The sequence below is a fragment of the Camarhynchus parvulus genome, chromosome 5 (genome assembly GCF_901933205.1).
Source record: "Camarhynchus parvulus chromosome 5, STF_HiC, whole genome shotgun sequence".
Classification (NCBI taxonomy): Eukaryota; Metazoa; Chordata; class Aves; order Passeriformes; family Thraupidae; genus Camarhynchus; species Camarhynchus parvulus.
Genome location: NC_044575.1, coordinates 26329718 through 26349098, shown reverse-complemented (window position 1 = coordinate 26349098; position 19381 = coordinate 26329718). Strand labels below are relative to the sequence as shown.

The 19381-nt window shown below is 42.2% G+C and overlaps 1 protein-coding gene across 8 annotated transcripts in view; it reads left to right on the top strand.

Moving 5' to 3' along the window:
- Positions 1-318: 318 nt before the first annotated feature.
- The window catches only part of PAPLN (papilin, proteoglycan like sulfated glycoprotein), a 50217-nt gene continuing 31154 nt past the window's right edge, over positions 319-19381 (top strand). For 6 of the 8 annotated variants that reach the window (XR_004060778.1, XM_030949813.1, XM_030949811.1 and 3 more), the window contains exons 1-2: positions 12132-12235; positions 12362-12424. Coding sequence is in view for 6 of the 8 variants with exons in the window: in XM_030949813.1 (XP_030805673.1) it covers positions 12179-12235; positions 12362-12424 (120 nt within the window). In the remaining 2 variants the exon portion in view is untranslated. Of the gene's footprint in view, positions 632-12131; positions 12236-12361; positions 12425-12970; positions 13215-19381 lie in introns of those variants that run through there. The other 2 variants (XM_030949812.1, XM_030949815.1) reach the window with 2 other exon arrangements.

Below are 19381 nucleotides of genomic sequence, written 5' to 3'. Positions count from 1 at the left end.
CTGTATCCAAATTACTGCTGTTTTCAGCTTTTAAGGGTCTGCTTAACTTTGCCTAGACCCAAATCTAGCTGTGAATTGTATTTAAGTTCAAAGTTTCTTTTGTCAAAAACTTATTTGTGAACTGTGATTCAGGCTGTAGTTTTAAAGGAAATGTGAAGTTAAATATTTTTTTTTCAAAGTTAAGAACTTACTGAAAATGAATACTGAAGGGATCTGTGGATAGCTGTCTCTCTTTTGATATGATGCCTACAGCTAAAATAAAACTAGTTACAAAGGGCTCCACCCCTGCAACAATTTTAGGCACAGTTTGGAGCTCATGTGTGTGCTCACACACGGACTACAGAAGCTACAGAAACAATTCCATGGCAGGCGTGCCTGTGTGCATGCTTACGGCGCTGGCTCCTCGAAGCAAAAGTGAAAATTCTTGAGAAGAAACTGAGAGGCTGAAGGGGTTAAATGAAACACAACTCTGCTTTTCCTGTGCAGTAAGGATTAGTAACCAAACAGAAGCAGGGGAGAGGAGCACTGAAGTGCCACTGTTTCAACAAGAACGATTGGAAAGTGGGTTCTGGAGCTTGAGTGCAGAGTGTGTCCAACTTTTGTGCTCACCTGTCACAGGCACATGCAGAAGGTAGGAGCTGGCTTTGTGTTCTGGGCTGTCTCCTTATCCCTCTACCTGGATATCTATTCTCTAATAGTCATTTCAGTGCTGTTCCTGTGCTTTAAACTATTTTTCATTTCCCACCTTTTTTTCTTTCCTTTCAGTTAAAAGAGTACAGGGGAGAGGAGAGACCAGAGTCTTTATGACTGCAGAATTTTATTTCTCAGAAAGGAGGGAAGAAGATGCTCCATGAGTTTGGTGAACACGCGTACCTTTGGCACGCAGTTAATCCCGGTGGGACTTCCAGCGCTGTTCCTGACCCGGCTGGGGGGAGCAGGAGGTGCCCGGGCGGTGCCAGGGTGACAGGATGCGACAGGATGTGGGGATGCGAGCCCGCCGGGGTCACACACACGCTCCCTTAGCACGGGCAGCGAGGCAAAGGCAGCGGGGCTATTGACGGCAGAAACGGAGCTCTGGCACGCAGGATCAAAGCCTGCCTGGGCGCTACGGCTCCTGCAGCCCCCGGCTGTCAGCCCTGCAGAGCTCCGCTCCTGCTCGGGGGCCAGCAGGTGCTGAGGGCAGGCTGTGGCCCCGCGTCACCCCGTGCTGCCTCAGCGGCGTGAGGGGAGCCGGGAGGGAGGCCCGGCCAGACCATGCCGCCGGAGCCACCAGACCTGTCTGTGAAAGGGGACCGGGTCTCATCCCTGAGGGAGTCTGAGGTGTGAGGCAGGCCAAGGTGGCAGCTCCAGGGATGCAGAGACCTGTCCTGGCACGGAGGTAATGGTCTGGAAGCGATGTGGGAGGGCAGGAGGTTTGCCTGGTGCGCTGGGTGCTCCTTGTGAGTGGGTGGTCAGGTGCAAGTAGAGGAGCGGGTGATTTGAAACTGAGTTTCAAAGCTTTGATGAAGGAAATGTTAACTTTGAATGGAGTCCCTAGGACTAGGAATAGCTAGTATTAGTACAGGAGCTTAGGAAGATGGTGTGCTTCTTTAGGTCTCCCTGTAGAGACCTTAAAATGAGTTTGCAAACGCCTTTGTTTGTTACTTTGTAAAGTGTCTACACAAACACACGTTTACCCTTTCTACATTGTACTTATGAGGCCTTTCAACCGCTCCTTTGTAAACTGGCCTGCAGCTTACACTTTTTTTATCCTGGCTTCCCAGAGATGTACCACACACTTTAATGCCAGAGCATTCCCAGTCTCTGCAGCCATGAAAAGCAATTCTTTCCCAGGTGCAGTGTGAGGATGGGCCAATGTGCTACACAGCCATGTGTGTGCTGGGCAGCCTTACTCTGGGCTTCCAGGACAGATGCTGTACCCTTACAGGGAGGGGAGCAAAGGGAGGTGTTTGTGATGGGCAACAAGGGTGGATAAAGTCACCAAGTGTCTTTGATAAGGCACTAACTTAAACTAATATTTGCTCATGTCAGTGAATTAATTGATTGGTAAAATGAAAAAAGATTTAAAACAGAGCAAATTTTCTATCTCTGTAAGCTTTGTGCTTTTTTTTCTGTCCAGTGTGAGATAACTTAGACTTGTATTTTGGGTCTATTTTTAGGTTCTTATACAGTGTGAAGTGTCCTGAAACCTTAGAGGTGTTTGGTTTTGAAATATTTTTCTCCATGAGTTTAAGCGCTTGATGGCAGCCCAGAAATGCTGGGCTTGGGATAGTTTATTTGTAGCATTTGCCTATTCCAAATCTGATTGCTAGTAAACAATCCATTCTGAATGTAGTATTTGATCGAAGATATGTGATGAGTGATTTGAGGTGATTTTCAAGCAAGGATGTAGAGCTTTGTTTCCTGGTCTCTGTATGTATTTACATTTAAAAGAATATTAGGCAAAAACCAAAATTGTCTCAATTTTAAGGGAAAGTAGCCATCACTGTGTAAAGAACTTAGGGAATGGATGATCGCAAATGTTGCTGTTCAGTAAGTGCAGTAACTTCTGATGCAGACCACTTCCCTTTGGCTTTGGGACGGGCTCTCAGATCCAGCTGCTTACCAGCTTGGTAAAGCAGAGAGCAGGTAGATCCCACCTAATCTAGCTGCTTCAGGGATTAATTGCTTCTCAAATTAGGCATCAAAATTCTTTTGGTGTCTAGGTGTATGGCCATGTCCAGACTTGTTAAAAGGGTTGAGAAAACTGGAAAGCATCTATGTTGTTGCAACTGGTTTTCTTGGTATCTCCTTTTGAGTCAAAGGTGCAAAGTTTATTCTTTTTGTCCTGTTGAATAGGAAACTCAAAAAGGAAAAAAAAAAATAAAGAAAAAAAAAAGAAATGAACCTGATCTTGATTGTGGACTCTTTCTTCTGAATAGAGAGTAAATAAGGCAAAATACTGTTCTGTGCCTCAGGACATGTAGATCTTAGGCTACCAGAAGGCTTTCTGTTTGTTCAGTGGGGACCTTAAACATTAATAAGAGGTTCACCATTTTGTTCATTCATGTATGTACCTAGTGACTTATAATTCGCAGCAAACAAACAGCTTTTTTTGTAGGAGGATAGGAGCTCTATTTTGTAGGATAACAGCACCTAGAAAACACAGGGTGCAATTACAGCACTTCTCACAATTAGAATTACGGGCTCATCATCAGCTAAATGAAGGGGAAGTGTTTTCCCAGTGGCATATTGATGCTCAGTAAGCACCAGAGGAAATAGGTTGCTTTGCTCTTTGGTCTGTGGGAAGGATGATGCAGAAGTGCTGTGAGCCCTGCAGTGTACCTGGCACAGCTGCTGAGCCCAGACAGTGACAGATGATTGCTTGGATTCAGAACAGTCATTTGCAGTTATGCCCACTGTATGATGGACTTGTCAAAAGGACTTATTTCTCTCAGAATGATGCTCTGCTGGATACAGCTTCACAGGCTCATTTTTCAGCACTCCTGGATCTGAACTGTGATTTGTTGTGGTCCAGTCTTGTCTTGGACAATGAATAATAAGGGTTGCTAGGTATTTGGGAAGGGACTTTAATATAAAAGTACTTGAGTGGGTGCCTACTCATATGCATAGCCTATGATCAAATCATTTGTTTATGCTTTCTCACACAGTAACAAGCTCACCTTCCTGACATGCAGATGTGATGTATAGAAAACAAGTGCCATTCACAGATTGTTTATTTCTCTGCCTAGCCCTTAAAGCAGTAATTGGAGGCTCTGGTTTGGGCATCTGTGGGAGAAACCAGCTTCAGAGCAGAGAACAAATTTATTTTTAGATCACACTGTTGTCATTTCACTGTGATCACACCGTTGAGCATGTGCTTCCTTTGAGAGCTCTCCAGGTACTGCAGTGTGATCACACCCTCCTAAGATCATTTTTTATGAAGTTAATTTTTAGTGACAGATGAAAGATGCTAGGGCCAGTATTCTCAGAGACAGCAGCCCCAATTCCACTAGCACATATTCTCCCTCCTAAATTTGTTAATCTAAAGTTCTGGTTTAGGTTGTGATTTTGTTCCATTTTTGTTTCTTTTAGTTCACCTCATGTTACTCATCTTTCTCTTGCACAGTAATGTTAGCAAGCCCACAGATTTCTCTGGGGGAATTTCTGCCTCATACCGCTGAAGGTGTGTCTGCATCACAGTCTGTAGGAGCAATTCCTTAGGGAAGAGATGTACCTGTACAAGTGTGGTGTGTTTGGTGTGCTTGGCATGTTTACATATACATATATATATAACTGAGTTAGCTTTAAATGAAAAATACTATCTTGGCTTCCAGAAACAATGTAGAGGCAGCAGCAATCAAAACCCACAAGAGGTTCAGGGTAAATAGTCTTGTGTTTCCCTGTCTATTATTAGTCCCCCAGAAAATTTATTTAAAGGTTTTACAGGTGTTCCCTGTGCATATATACTACAAGCATACTGTTGAATGTAGTGCTAACATCCTCTCAGTGAACAGAGATATGAATCTTGCAAAGAGAGGCAGAGAAAAATTTACATGGTTTTAAAATCTCCTCTTGAAATAACACTCTATTTTTATTTTTAACCCATTGCACAGCACAGAAATTACTGTGTTTATATTTAGGATGGAATAAACTTAAATAAATTTGAAGCAATCTTCTAGCATGAAAACCCTATATTTTCCTAAAGAATTCTCAACATTTTGAATTGTAAGAGTTTAGTGTCAGCTGGGTAACATGCTCAGGTGGGGGTTGGGAAGTGAAGTCCCTCCCACTGTAAATGAAGAGCAGGTTTGAGACCACCTGTGGAAACTGAATAGGCACAGGTCTGTGGGGCCTGATGAGATGCATGCCAGGGTCCTGAGGGAACTGACTGATGTGGTTGTCAAGCCACTCTCCATGATATTTGAAAAGTCATGGCAGTCGGGCAAACTCCCCAGTGACTGGACAAAGGGAAACATTTTTCCTATTTTTAAAAACAGGATAAAGGAAGGCCCAGGGAACTAAACACTAGTGAACCTCCCCTCTGTGCCTGGTGCACAGAGGGGAGGTTGTGGAGCAGATCCTCCTGGACACAGTGCGGAAACATGAAAGACAAGGAGGTAATGCAAGATAGGCCAGCATGGCTTCACTAAAGAGCAAATCCTGCCTGCCCACCCTGGTGCCCTTCTGTGGTGGAGTGACTGCAGTGGTTGACAAGGGAAGACTGACTGATGTCAGCTACCTAGAATTCTGTAAGGCTCTTGATGTGGTCCCATATGAAGAACTTGGCAGTTCTCCTGGATGAAAAGCTGGAGATGAACTGCCAGGATGTGCTCACAGCCCAGAAAACCAACCACATCCTGGGCTGCATCCAGAGCAGCATGGCCAGCAGGGGAAGGGAGGAGAGTCTCCTGTTCTGCCCTTGTGAGAACCCACCTGGAATAATGTGTCCAGGTCTGGGCACCATAAGAAAGACATGGAGCTGCTGGAGTGGGTCCATAGGAGGCCACAAGATGCTCAGAGGGCTGGAGCACCTCTTCTGTGAAGAAAGGCTGAGAGCTGGTGTTGTTCAGCCTGGAGAAGAGAAGGTTCTAGAGAGACCTTATTGCTGCCTTCTGGTATTGAAAGCGGACTTAAAAAAAAGATGGTGAGTCACTTTTTATGTCGGTGGGTAGTGATAGCACAAGCGGTAATGGTTCTAAACTAAAAGCGGGCAGATTTAGACTAGATATTAGGAGGAAAATCTTTATTCATAAAGTGGTAAGGCACTAAACAGGTTGGCCAGTAAAACTGGGAATGCCCCATCCTTCGAAGTGTTCAAGGCCAGGTCAGATTGGGCTTTGAACAACCTGCTCTAGTGGAGATGTCCCTGGCCATGGCAGGGGGGTTGAACTAAATGATCTTTAAGGTTCCTTCCAACCCAATCCATTCTATTATTTATAAACAGCACCAGTGCTCAGTGTCATGTGATATTTCAGGTCAGGATAAATAACTCATAGAAGTGAAGCTTAAGCTGTGACAGGACAGTAGTAAATGCAAACGATTGTTAACCATTCCTCTTCAATTATGCTGGTGTTTGGAGTATTATATCCTTGTCATGTATTTTCCACAGGCAGTGTGTGGCTTCTTTTAGCAGTGTCTAAATCAGTCTGTGTGCTTGTCATTATCCCTACATGCTCCCAGATTTAATTAACAGCTAAGCACAGTGAGACTACCAAAATAGAAGTCAGAATCCTATCTTTACTCCTTATAATAAATCTCTCGCTGCAAACCTAATAGTGGGAGGTTAGTTGCATAAAATTGAATCTGAGCTGATATTAATAGGTAGACAGAAAATTGCCCTCATGAAATACTGTATTAGCTCCTGCAAAGGGCTGGCATAGTGATTACATTTGCTTGGAAGATGGTGCTTCACTGACCCAAGCCTGAGATACATCATTGTGGATTTTGGAGAGCCAGAAAGAGGCAGGTCTGCATCTTCCCCACCCACTGATAGGGTATGGTGTGAGGCCTTACTAGAATCTCTGTGTGTTGATCTTGCTTTTGAGCCTAATGATTTTTCAGCTACTGTTTTGTGTGATTTCAGTATCCAGACATTGCTGGGGCTTCCCCAGGTGTTGCTGAACTTTCTTTTACTGTACAAGTCCTCTGTAAAAAAATATTGTCAGTCTTTGTCAACCACATGAAGTGATGGCCTGGTGCAGATTCATGTTTAGGAATAAGCCTGAAGGCTGAGTTGAAAGCCATTGATAGAGCAGGCTCAAGGATGCTTCTGTGTTACCACTACTCAGTTCTCCAGCCAGCTGGTACTCTGCTGCTGTGCTTGTTAGTAAGTTTTTCAAACTTTTTTTTTTATTTAACAAGGTGAATTTTAAAGATATTTTAGCTGAAAGTTTGTCTTCCATAATATGCATAACATGGCTGAAAGTGTATCCCAGTGGGATTACTTTCTTGATGAGGATTCTTCAACTTCTAACATGTATTTAGAATGAATTATTAAATATGGACACCAATGGTAAAGACACCACCATAAAACTTATGCTCAGACAACATGTGTTTTCTTTGTTTTCTCTCCTTTCCCAGTAAGCCCTTTCGGCCAGACCTGTGTTTGCACTCATTTATAAACATTTATCCTTTGCTTTGTACACAAGCAGCTCTTCATGGATATGGTTCATGGCATGGTCAAGACAAAGGAAGTTCATCATCCTTCTGTTTTAATGGGCACATAGACATTATTTGGCTTGTCTGCCCTAACCCAAAGGACATAAGACACACAATTTTCTTTGAAAATCTGTCCAAAAAAGGGATGATTTACTGTGTTTGGGGAAGAAAACAGGCATATTAAGAAGTATCTTGAATGTGATACCATCTGCCTAAAGTGGTGATTTGTTTCCTGGTTCCTCTAGGCCGTGTGATGCGGTCCTTGTGCTCTCCTCACTCAGCTCACATCCTAAGCAAAGGGACTTTTTTCTATACCTTGACCCCTGTTCCACGGAGCCCCTTTGTCTCCCCACCTTCATCTTAGCTTCTTTTTCTGTGTGTATCTTTTTCCTTTTTAATTCTTCCAGCAAAAACTTAAAATGTGCTTCTCAGTTGTCAAAGCAAACAAAAGCAAGCTGGAACAAAGATATGCTGGATGGTTTTTAGAGCAAAGCAAAATCATAATGTTTTTAGAAAATGTAGTGAATCTAAAAGCTCAAAGACTGCTCTCAGTCAATGACTCAAAAATTTCTGTCAGTGAATAATAGGATGATGATATGTTGCCCATTCTGGCTTCCCACCTCCTTCAACCAAATTTCTAAAAATAAAACATCAAAGTGAGATCTGATGTCTTAAAGGGGAGTGCGTGGAGGAAAGGGAAGGAATTTCTGAAAACCTGTGAGTAGTGGGATCCCTGTGGCAACACCTGGTTTTGTGCTGCATGTGCCAAACTTTACAATAAGCCTTTTCTGTTTATATTGCAGCAGGTAAATATTTATTGCCAGAGTGGCCAACCTGTATCTCAGAAGCTGTGCATGCAAAGGAAGCTTCTGTGTCAGGGTTACTTCAAACTGAGTAATTCAAATTCCCAAAAGGGAAATGAAATTACTTGTAAGGACCTGCCAAAGTCAGTAGTGCTGGGTGGCTTTGCCACTTACCTGCATGTCCAGCTAAATCTCATCTAGATTACACAAGGAGGAACCCTGAAGGGGTCTTTTTGCCTTCTGCCTACGAACCACTCCTAGAACAGTCCCTGACTCACACATATGATCACACATGTCATATGTGTTTTTGGGCAAAGATGATTTAGAAATGTGGTTCACGGGCCAAAGAAGGCTGATCTGTCTTGTGTGCTAAACAGAGAGTAACACTGGCTGTCCAATTATTTTCAAAAAGAATAGAGAAAACCTGATACATGTGTGAGCAATGGAACTCATGAAACTTGTTTTATTCTGACTTTGTGATCTGATTCTGTAGTGCCTAAACAGCTTAAGTTCTTGCTTACACAAGGCTAAGTTATTCATAACATTACTTTTAAGTTTGGATTTCCTTCCTGTTGAAAAGAAAAAGTAATCAACTAAATAGAATAAAAGTTCAACACATCTCTTCATCCTGGTCAGTATCTTTTCCCTCAAAATGTAATTTTATTGCTTTTGAGACCCTGAAATTAGACAACTGATTCAAAGTTATTTTTTCATATATACACATATTTTTTCATATATACACAGGCAATGTATATATGTTTCCCCAAGAACATGGATGTTAAGAGGTTGTTTGAAAAAGTGGCCAAGTTTAAGTAAGCAATTTTATTTGTGCATTGGAAGGCAGGATTTACACACATAAAGTAAATATAGGAGTCATTAGAACTGTCCTTGACTCTAAAACATACTCCTGGTCTTCATGAAAATTTGACTGATCTTGCTAAGCCTGCCTGGCCCTAGATAAGAGTTTCAAACTAAATTTTTACAGCAGCTCACTGCTGGCTCCACTATAGAGAAGTCTCCAAGTCTGCTCACCTGTCTTTTCTAGAACTTCTGTTTGTAAAGGCAGAAGGTTCTTTCCTAAGTTCAGTGTTAAGCCCTGAAATAAGGGTGCTTATCCCAGTTTCCAGTGGTAATGGTGTTCTTGTGTTCTGTTCAGTTAGGAAACTCCAGTTATCTCCTCTGTGGTCCTCTCACCCTCCTGTTTTGGAATTGAAGGTTCCTGAGCTGTTAAAGTTAGATCCCAGTTTGAATTTCTCCCAGTGTTTGGAGAAGCTTGGGTCAGCATCTCCTCGAGAAAACAGTCCAGAGCTCAACTCTGAAGTTGATTCTTTTTGACCAAGCTCACAGATGGCTGGAACCACTCCCCACTTCAAGCCTTTTATTCACCTCACCTGAGCACTTAATGCCAGATGTGACTGCCTAGACAATTTGAATCTCTTCTGGTGTACGGGCAGAGGTTTCAGCTTGGCACACCTCTATTTCTGGTTAAAGATTTTGCTTGTTCCTTTCTTGTTGTGAACTCATAAACCCTCTCCCTGAGATAACTTCCTATTTTAGCACTATGGCAGGAATTCTTCCTTGTGAGCTTTCCAGCAGCTGTTCCATAGCTTGAGCATAAAGTCACCATTTCCCCTCAGGCTCTGCTGCTGTTTCTGGGTGGAGGAGGGGTGGAGATGCTGTTCTAGCACACAGTGGGAAAAGGGAGCTGGGGAGGGTTGAAGAAAACTGGAAAGGGGCAGGAGGCTCAGGGAGCAGCAGCTGCTGTTGTAACAAGTGAAAGAACTGCAAAACACTGTCCTTTTCATTCCTTCCCCTGCATACCCAGCCTGCAGTGAGAAGAATGGTGAGCAAGCAGAATAAACATATGCTGCTGTACCCCAGGTCCTACAAGGACTTAAAGGGCCTTGAAATCCAGAAACAGAACTTGACCCTTTCTTTAAGGTTTCAGACAGATTCTTCAATCCCATCTATTGTGGTTGAAACTAAGGTGAAAGGAATCAATGCTGAATCCTTCATCTGAGGAAGCTTTTAAAATAACAAGTTTGTTGATGCTCAGTAATCAAATACAGGATCTTTTTTTCCAGTGGGGAATTTCACAGGATACAGATGGTCCTGTTCTTTCTTCTGCCAATCCTTCCAGGAATCTCTTGACCAGTTTAATAGGTCTGGATGGTCTAAATATTTTAATGCTAAATTTGGGACGTATGATAGCAATTTACATGCAAGTGCAATGGCACAAAAGTACAAACAAGCATCAGAGCTGTAACCTCTTGCTGCTTTGGGGCACAGGGTTGCCCCATACATTGAGTTCTGACTCTACTTGTCTCCTCAGAGAATCTTTTTCTGCTGCCTGGCTGAAAACATCCAAGATTCTAACTACCTGGAGAATGGTAGCACTGCTAGCCCTGGTAACCTGCTCCTCTAGCCTCTTATCCAGGAGCCTAATGTGGTTTGGTCCCAGCTCCCTGTCTGCCTCTTGGCTCAGTTGGTAGAAAGAGCTGAGCAGACAGTTCATTAGCAGCAGAACAAGGATTTGATTTTCAAGGCCATATCTGTGGACCTAAGAGGTGGCTGGAAATGGAATATGCGAGAGAGGAGTGCTGGCGAAAAGATGATTTTTTTTTCCCTCCTGGTAGTAGGAATAGGAGCTGATCTCAAATATTTACCTCTGATGGCAACACCATTCGAGGAAGATGCTGCTTTCACAGTGCCTTTTCCTAACACAGATCTCGTAGCAAAAGGGTGTCTTCTTGCCTGTGTTTCCTCTGAGAAAGGTTAGGATGCTTGGTACAGTTGTGACAGAGATCCAGCCTGACCTGGTCATTGGCCTCTACAGCACAGAGAGCATTCTTTACATCTTCTGAAGGTATCCCCAGGTTGTTTCTTCCTTTATTTGAATAGGAAGAGTAGTAGTAGTACCTGTGGGTGATGGAGGATACACAGTCTTCCCTCAGTTTCCTAAGAATGACTAAACCAAAATTAATGATAGTCTTTTCATATTAAAAAACTCCTATATATTCATTTTCTTATGAATCTTATGACTGGCTCTCAGTGTTTAGGGAGAGAAGTTTATAAGTGTTTTTTTTCCCAATTCCATTTTCCCTGCTCATTACTATTTTGTACACAGACAGGTGCAACTGATTTTTTCTTTTGTAGCTTTTGCATCTGAAAGATAAAGTATTTAGGAACAAACTCTTTATTCTCAGCATGGTGAATGTTGGCAGCGTTAAAATCCATGGTATATACTGACTTGGAGAATTGTAATGGAATCTGTTCATTGAGGCCTAAGACTATAAGAAAAATGGTTGCCCATCATAAAGTAACCTGAAATACTCAAATACCAGATCAACTAAATTTCATTTTGGGTATTTCTTGGTTCTGATGTCATATCCTCATGCAACAATGATTTTTTATCAATGTTATCATTGTTAATAGTGATACACATTCTGTATTTTATCTGAATTTAATAGGCCAGGCTAAAGGAGCTATATATGAAGTTTTAATGTTAATACAGATATTGTTACAGGGACTGATTAAATAACCATTTCTTCTTTGATACTTTTGTGCACTGTGAAACAAAAATTTCTCCTTTTACCTTTCCTTTTCCAAGTTAGAAAGAAGCCTAAACTAGATAAAACTGTGGCAGGAGTATCTAGTCTCTCTTTTTTTTTTTCCTGGGCTTAACTGGTCTCAAGGTCATGAGAAAATGGTGGTGAGAAAGAATCAGTCTGTAGAGGCTGAAGTGTCCCTGTCACAGCTGTGAGCTCTGGTGAGTGGTGGTTGGTGTCACTGCAACTCAAAAGAGGAAGGATTAAGCAGCAACAGGGAATGTACCAACAAAGTTTTGTGGTCCCAAGTGTGGACAATGCCCCAAATTTAGGAACTGTTGTGTGCTGCCATACCAGCCTACATGACTTGATCTCCTTTCTAGCTCTGCAGAGGGGATGTAACTGCTCATGGTGGAATCTAGCTGTCCATGAAGAATTATTGCATTTTAAACAAGCACACCACACAAGATGAATGGAGACTACAGAAATGTTAACTGTGGAATTTTTTACCTTGGGTTGGTTGAAGCCGTTGCAATCCTCAAGTATTTTATCAGGTATATACGTAAAGGGGTGGGAGGGCAGACATGCAACAGCATGCACCTTCCACTGTGCCTGGGGATGGTGTTCTCATAACACCAGAGGAAAGTTCAGGGAATTAAGCACTCTCAGTGATTATATCTTGGCTTTATGTGCAGGGTGTTTTCAGTCTTTGCAGATGCCTTCATCTCTCCAGGGAGTTTAGTGGTAAAACTGCTTTTCTTCTCTCCTCTTAATTTTACTTCCACTTCCATTTTTACTTCATGGTATTGTAGCTTTTCCACCAAACAGCAAAGAAGCAAGCAATCTTGAGTAATTTTTCTGTTCCCACAGGCAGAGATGAAGAACCTGTTCCTTCTGCTCATGCTAGCAACAATGTCACCTTCTGCATTTTCAGTAAGTAAATGCTCTTCTGAGCACTGTTACAAGAAATGAAAGATACTTCTGTTAAGAACTGTCAACATCTGTAACTCAAGTGCTTTGTAGAAAGTATTTCTGAAAGAGCTAATATGTTCAAGTCATCAGGCCTATTGTGGCACATCTTATGAAAAGTCTAGCATGGCAATTAAATAATCGAATTCTGGTAGTGCCTTTGGTTTTAAGGATGTTATCTGCAAAGCAGTAATTACTGTCTTCTGCTTCAAAGCTAGAGAGAGTTATCACTTGAAATAAAGAGAATGGATTTTTGGTTAGTTCATTATTCTCTTTTCTTTGGTCTTATGTTACAGTGTGAAGCAGTGTCCTGTCTTGGCTTTCCCACTTCCCCTGTCCCCTCTCCCTGCCTCCTGCTGAGAGCTGTCCATCAATCTCAGAAAGTCAGCAAGGCCGTCGTCTGATAGGTCAAGTTCAAAAGATGCCTCTCAGCCCTGGGGACAATTGGGCCATCCAGGTGTCATTTGTCTCCTGAGCCCCCGCTACCTGGTTGGTAGCTCACCTACCCCTTCCCCTCCCCCTTGCCCTGAGCTTAAAAAGACACAGGACCTTGCGGTCGGCATCCGGTCAGCGTTGTCGCTACGTTCAGAGGCCTGCGTGCCCAGGAATAAACTCTGGACTATGACCCCCTAGCCGGATCCATCTCCTTTCTTCCTCTTCGCCTCGCCTAAAGCTTCTTCATCAGAGGTCCAGCCTGAGTTCTGTTGCCTGGACTTGTTCCAAGAGCCTAGCTGCCGCATCCAACTAACCAAAGGTATCTCTGGGGTGTAACACCACGGCTGCCGCCTTTGGTCAGGCAGCGAGGGCCAGACAAGCCCAGGCACGTTCAACCCGGTAATATTGGGATTATATTCCAATAGTCTTAGAAGTATTAGCCATGTGGTTTAGCTTTGCTGGGAGAGGTTACTTTATGGTAAGCCAATGTGATATTATCAGAGAAAGAATGCAGCAATTATGAACTGGGATTCCTGTTCCTTTCTGAGTGAGAAGCAGGATCTTTCTGAAGTAAATGCAGCTTGAAAACAGTTTGCCTGACTTGAAGTTAAACTTTATTAGTGAGTTGGTCATCTAAGGTAAAAGATGACCTACAGAGTAGAGTGGAAGTATTAACAAAGGAAGACATTACATGGTTGTTAGGTGTAAGGAAAAGAGAGTGGGGGAAAAAAGAGGCAATTATCACTTGGAGTAAGTGTTTTGCTTTCTAGGCCACCTTTGAAGATCAGGGATGAGAGACCAGAAATCAAGCCGAGTTTGTTCATTTCCCTTGCAGATGGAAATTTGCTTAAATGAGTGCCTGCTGTCTCAAAACTAATAAAAAAATCACACTGTATGTTAAAAAACAAGAAATTGAATTTATTCTATTCAGTTCATCTGTTCACCTGCCTATCTCCAATTTGGAGATATTGGTGATTTTTGTGGGAAGGGATATCACTGAAATACCCTGAGACTGTGAAGGCTGACATTTCTCTGTAGCATTAGACTCTACCTCCTGCATGCAATCAATAGTTCCTCTTGAAGCCATGCTGAATGAAAGGAGAAATTTTTCTTGGCCACCACTTAAGTTCAGTCTGTCAGTTTCCCTGACATACTGCATCTGTCCAAGTCATACATTTCCTCTGAACACTGTTTCTTTATATGGATCTGCATTTCTAGGTGGAAATGCTGGTTTTTAATTTATTCTGAATAACTCAACATTGTTATCATTTAAAGTGCTAATCTATTGAATAAACTTTTATGTGCCTTACCCAGCTTTAACAAAGGGCAGAAGGTGCACAAGGACATAAAAGTTAAAGTCATACAGAAACAGTAAAAATTACTGTGAGTGCAGAGAAAGAAGAGATTTTACTGTTATTCCTATGGAGGGAAAGGGAGAAAACATGAACAAGAACAATTTTACCAGGTAGAACCAGTTTGTTTTGGCCTATAACCTGTCTACAGCTATGTCACAAACAGGTGTCTAGAAAAAAACATTAAAAGATAGGCAAATAAAATTTCCCCCAATACACTTCCAGTTTATGAACCCTTTGAGCTTGAGATATCTCTGTCTCTCTTCCCTGAATTTGGTCAATGCTTCCTTGAAGCCATAATATCAAGATCCTGCTCTTGAGAGCTAAATATCAGCTACAATGTAATGATTTATTAATTAATAATTAATAAAAAATAGCAAATTGGGACAGGATTTGTGTTTCCTCTGTGTCACTTAAGTTGCCTACATTAAATCTCCACTGTCATTTTAGTGATAAATCGCTAATACTATAATGCTTTCCCGTGGTTCTTTGCAGTAAGTCTCTGGTTTTCTGTTGTCCTTTATTACCCTATATTACCCTTATCATCTGCTTTCATTACTTCTGTGGTTTTGGCATAGCTCATAAATGTGCTGAGGTATTCGGGTTCCTTATGGAATTCTGCTGCTAATGTCAGTTCTTGCAGTGGGTGGAGATTTTATTCCTGCTTTTGTCTTTGGACCACCTGCTCATCATCCATTGAAGAATTGTACTTCTGGCTGCTTAACTTCCTTCAGAGCTTCAGATGAAGGATGTTTTGGAGGTGTTGTGCTAAATCTGAGTGTATCTGGCAGGTTACCTTTGTTGACATGTTTGTGAATTGAAGAACTGCAATATTCTTAGAAGAATTTGCCTTTAAAAGTCCTATTGACTTTTCCCCAAACATACTGTATTTATGCAGGTGCCTGCTAGCTCTGTTCTTTGTTATAACTTCTATTAATTTATCAGCTGACATCAGTTTTATGCTCTGTGAATGTACAGTTCCATGGGTTCCCCTGGGATCATTTTGTAAACTGGTGTCAGATTTTCCACTTTCCAATAATTACACGTTGAAGCGGATTTAGCTGAGAGGGTTGTCTGCTAGTATGTAACAGTTTATCCATTTCAACCTTGAGTTCCTGTTAGGCCCCTTGGATAAACAACTTCTAGTGACCTCATACTGTGTGTTTTGTCCACTTTTCCAAATAAGTTTGGGGTCATAAAGTTTACTCACAATCATCCTCTTTGTAGAGTTTTCTGAATGTGCTCCATTTCCTCCACAAGGATTCCAAGAATTAATTTGACTTTTCTGCAATGGCTGCGTCTTTTTAAATTCCCTTCTCATCTCCAGGCCACCCAGAGTTTCTGGAAGCCTTTCCATTTCTGAAGAGCAACTGGTACCTGCTCTGCCTGCTGCCCCATGGGGCAGCACGTCCCTGGCTGTGCAGTGCACCAGGCATGCACCATGTCTTCCCCAGCTGACAGAAAATCTGTGGCTGTGGAAGGAGCTAGCTGTAGGGTGGGACAGCCCAGAGAGAGGTAGCACAGTGAGGAGTGTTGAAGAGTTGAACAGGGAACATGGAAAGGAGCTGGGAACCACGAGGGAGAGGGTTCAGTGATGTAGGGAGAATCTGTTTTGAGAAAATGAAGGTGTCGGGGAACTGCTGTATTTTACTGGATTTGTTAGAGGGCATATGCTAACAAGCCATGGCTAGGGTGAGAGTGGAATGAAAGAAGATGTACACAGTGAGTGTAAACCACAAGCCATCAAAGCCAACAAAGCCTGGGTTTTTTTCCTCATCTTTGTAGAGCAGCTTGTCTTAATAAGATACTCACTTCTTCTGCGTCACTTTGTATTTTGCTTCCTGCTGTCACCATCTTGTTCACTTTCATTCTTGTTTTTCTAGTTTTACTCAAATACAATTCTTTGATTGCTTATTCATTATTCATAGAAATGGTACTTGGCATTATTCACCTTCAAAGCTCTTCGCAAGCCTGCTGTGTCTCGGCCAAGATCAATGGTTAAGACAGAATTATTAAAAAAATGCTTTGCTGATGTGGTTTGGATTAATTAGCTCATTTTTGGTAGCATTTTTGGCTAATATCCTAGCTGGTTGCAGATGGAGTTATCTAGAAAATGCATATTGGCATAGCAGCAGATATCTAAATTACAAACATGTAACATATACTGAATGTTTTCAACTCCCTTTCAATTAAGTTTGAGGGTTGGATACTACATGTCATGCAGAGCTTAGCTATGTGAAAATATATTTTTGGTGGTCATTGTTGTAGTACTGGGTAATTCTTCTGGATATAGAAGGAAGAAGGAAATGGTTCGTATACCAAAGAGCACATGGCCTAAGGACACAGTCCGTGTGGGTTATTTTGTTAGGGCTCTGAGGGCACTACTAGGCTTTACAGACCCTGACTGGACTCTCTACACCCAGCCCACTGCCCAGGATACCCTTGTAGGCTCCTGGGACTGCTGGCTCCTGCCCCAGTGAGGATCTGCACAACTCTGCCTGGCCAGCCATGGACCCTCATGAGTCAGGCCCACCGGCAGTCCCAGCTCCCAGCCTGGTTTCAGGTGGAGGTGCCCAATTCCCTGGGTTGGGGCTGCTCCCTAGCCCACTGTGCTGGGAGAGTCTCCCACTACTGGCCCACAGTGAGCAGCCAATCTCTGGGACACCTTGAAACTTTTCTTTCTTTTTCCCTTTCTGTTATAAACTTTTCTCCGTTCAATTAACTTCTCCCTAAGCACTTATTATTCAGTGTTAACGAAGCCACATTTTTTCACTGGAGACTTCTTACTTGCCGAGACTTTGGCAATGAAACCATTACAGAAGTGATAGTGGTGATAGTTTTCGTTTGGAAAGTATTTGGTTTTCACCCTTCTCTCCTACGTCATGTTTCCTAAATGATGCTACAGTTCAGGGTGCGCCAAAATAAACATTAACTGTATTTCAGAAACTATAAACACCAGAAAGTAGATATTTATCAAATAAAATGACCCAGTGTTATTTCAAAAATATTAAGAAAGGTTAAAGAGAGAGAGTCTGATTTTGACTGTAGTTTTATGCCATGGAAACACTACATAACTGTAACACCACATTACTCATTTTGTCCTTGTGAGCAATATCTGTTTTCAGTGGGTAACAGCTGGACAGGACCTTGTTGTCAGCCTCTGTTTCTCGCCACCTTCTCCCTGTTGGTGCTGACATTTATGTCTGATTCCAATGGAACCTAGTAAGCAAGTGAAACAGCCCCAGAAGTCACAGTAAAGACACTTCAGTGTCCAAAACAATGCTTCAGTTGCATCTCAATAGGCCAAAGCTGTGCAACCTTCTGGGCATAGTGTGGTTATCAGTAACAGTATGTGTGCAACAGGATGTTTTGTTCCTGCTCATCAGTCTGGAAAAGCAGCACCAAAAAAACACCACAAAATAATTCAGGGTGGCTATCTCTGAGTCCTGAAAGGTGCCCAAGGAGCAAGGGGTAAGAACTTACCTGGGATATAGGTTGTTTGGATGTGTGACTGCAGAACTTCACTGCTCACTTGGGATTGTATAGTTAATTGATGTTTTCTTTGATAGCTTGCTGGTATTTGAGTTGCAACAAGGCACTAGGAAATTGTTCCCACTGAATCACTTCTCCACAGTTGGTGATATGAACTTTGTGGATCGCTGCATGCCTGCAATCCATTTGTCTGGGAAGCACAGCCCTCTTCCCATGCATAGTTTTCTATCCATCTCACCAAACTGACTGGAAAGTCTTTCAAGGACCCCTTTTAAAGTGCTCTTACATAGTGCAAGCATTTTCTGTTTTTCTGAGTCAAGTCCCATTCATAGCTTCTCTTCCAGCGCATGTGTCATACACAAAAATAAACATTACATGGTATATAATAAGCTATCTAGGACACTTTTCCAGAATTCTTTTGTTTGCCTGTGATGCATACTGGAATTGTCTTTGCAGATGAGGTCTGGAGGTCTAATGACTCAGAGGCATAGCTCTTTACTTGCTGATGATATCAGATACAGTTGGCCTGGTAACAGCAGATGCTGCAACTACATCAGCAGTTCATCTGTCTAGGAACTGATGAAAGCAATGCAGTGTTCATAGATGAAATCCCTGGCCTTCTAAACTTGTATACCACAGCAGCCTGTATGTGAATGAGCCCTGAGAGTCTGCAGTGCCAGGGTCATGGGCAATATCAATATTCTCAGAAAAGATGCATTGCTGGTATCTCAACTGGTGATAAAACTGGACAGAGCAGTTGGGCACTAACTGTCTGCTCTTTGGGGAGTTTTTAGAGGTCAGGAAAGATGGTTGTATGCATTTTCTCACTTCTCTTGAAACATTAAAATATATACTTTATGCAGATAAAGAAATTGCATTCTTGTATGAATGTCAGGCTGAAGCAAGAGAAGAATGGAACCGAATGAATTTGTAACAGTGATGAAGATTGTAGATTTTTCAATCTAAAATCCATGAGGGAATGGAATTTAGTTGTCCTGGCTGACATGAGATAAAAGCACTCCAGAGTCTGAAGAGAGCAGAAAGAGGCTTTTGGAACAGAAACTGGCTGACAGCATCTAAAAATGTCCTGTTATCAGGTTATGTAATAATATATTTATTATTTATTATAAACATGCAGCTTTATCTTTGTCTGCCTACACATGTGCAGTTACTAAAGTAATGAGGACTGTACACAGATTTCCAAATATGGAAGTTGGGCCCCTATTAAAATCTTTCTCTGACACTGTACAGCTTTGGGAGGATTCTTTTGTCTGATGCTCCTTTTAGGGTGTACATAAATGGAGTGATACTGAGAAAAATTCTTGTTCCTGCACTCTGTGGATGCATAAGCCTTACAACAAAGAGTCCCTGCAGATTTTACTCTCTATAGAAGGAATAAATAATGCTAGTTCTGTAGGAGGGATATTGGAATATTTATCAGGGTGGTTGTGTGTATGTCAAGGAAGGGCTTTCTATCCTAATTGCCTTCCAGTAATCTGCCTTTCAAATGCTCTTCCTTTGGATTTTTATCTACATGTTTCCTTCTCCCTTATGCTGACTGAAAGGTCCCTTGTTTCCAGGGTGAGCTAATACTGCACCTAAATCAGTCAGTTGATACAGAGGAATAAGACTGCCGAGAAAG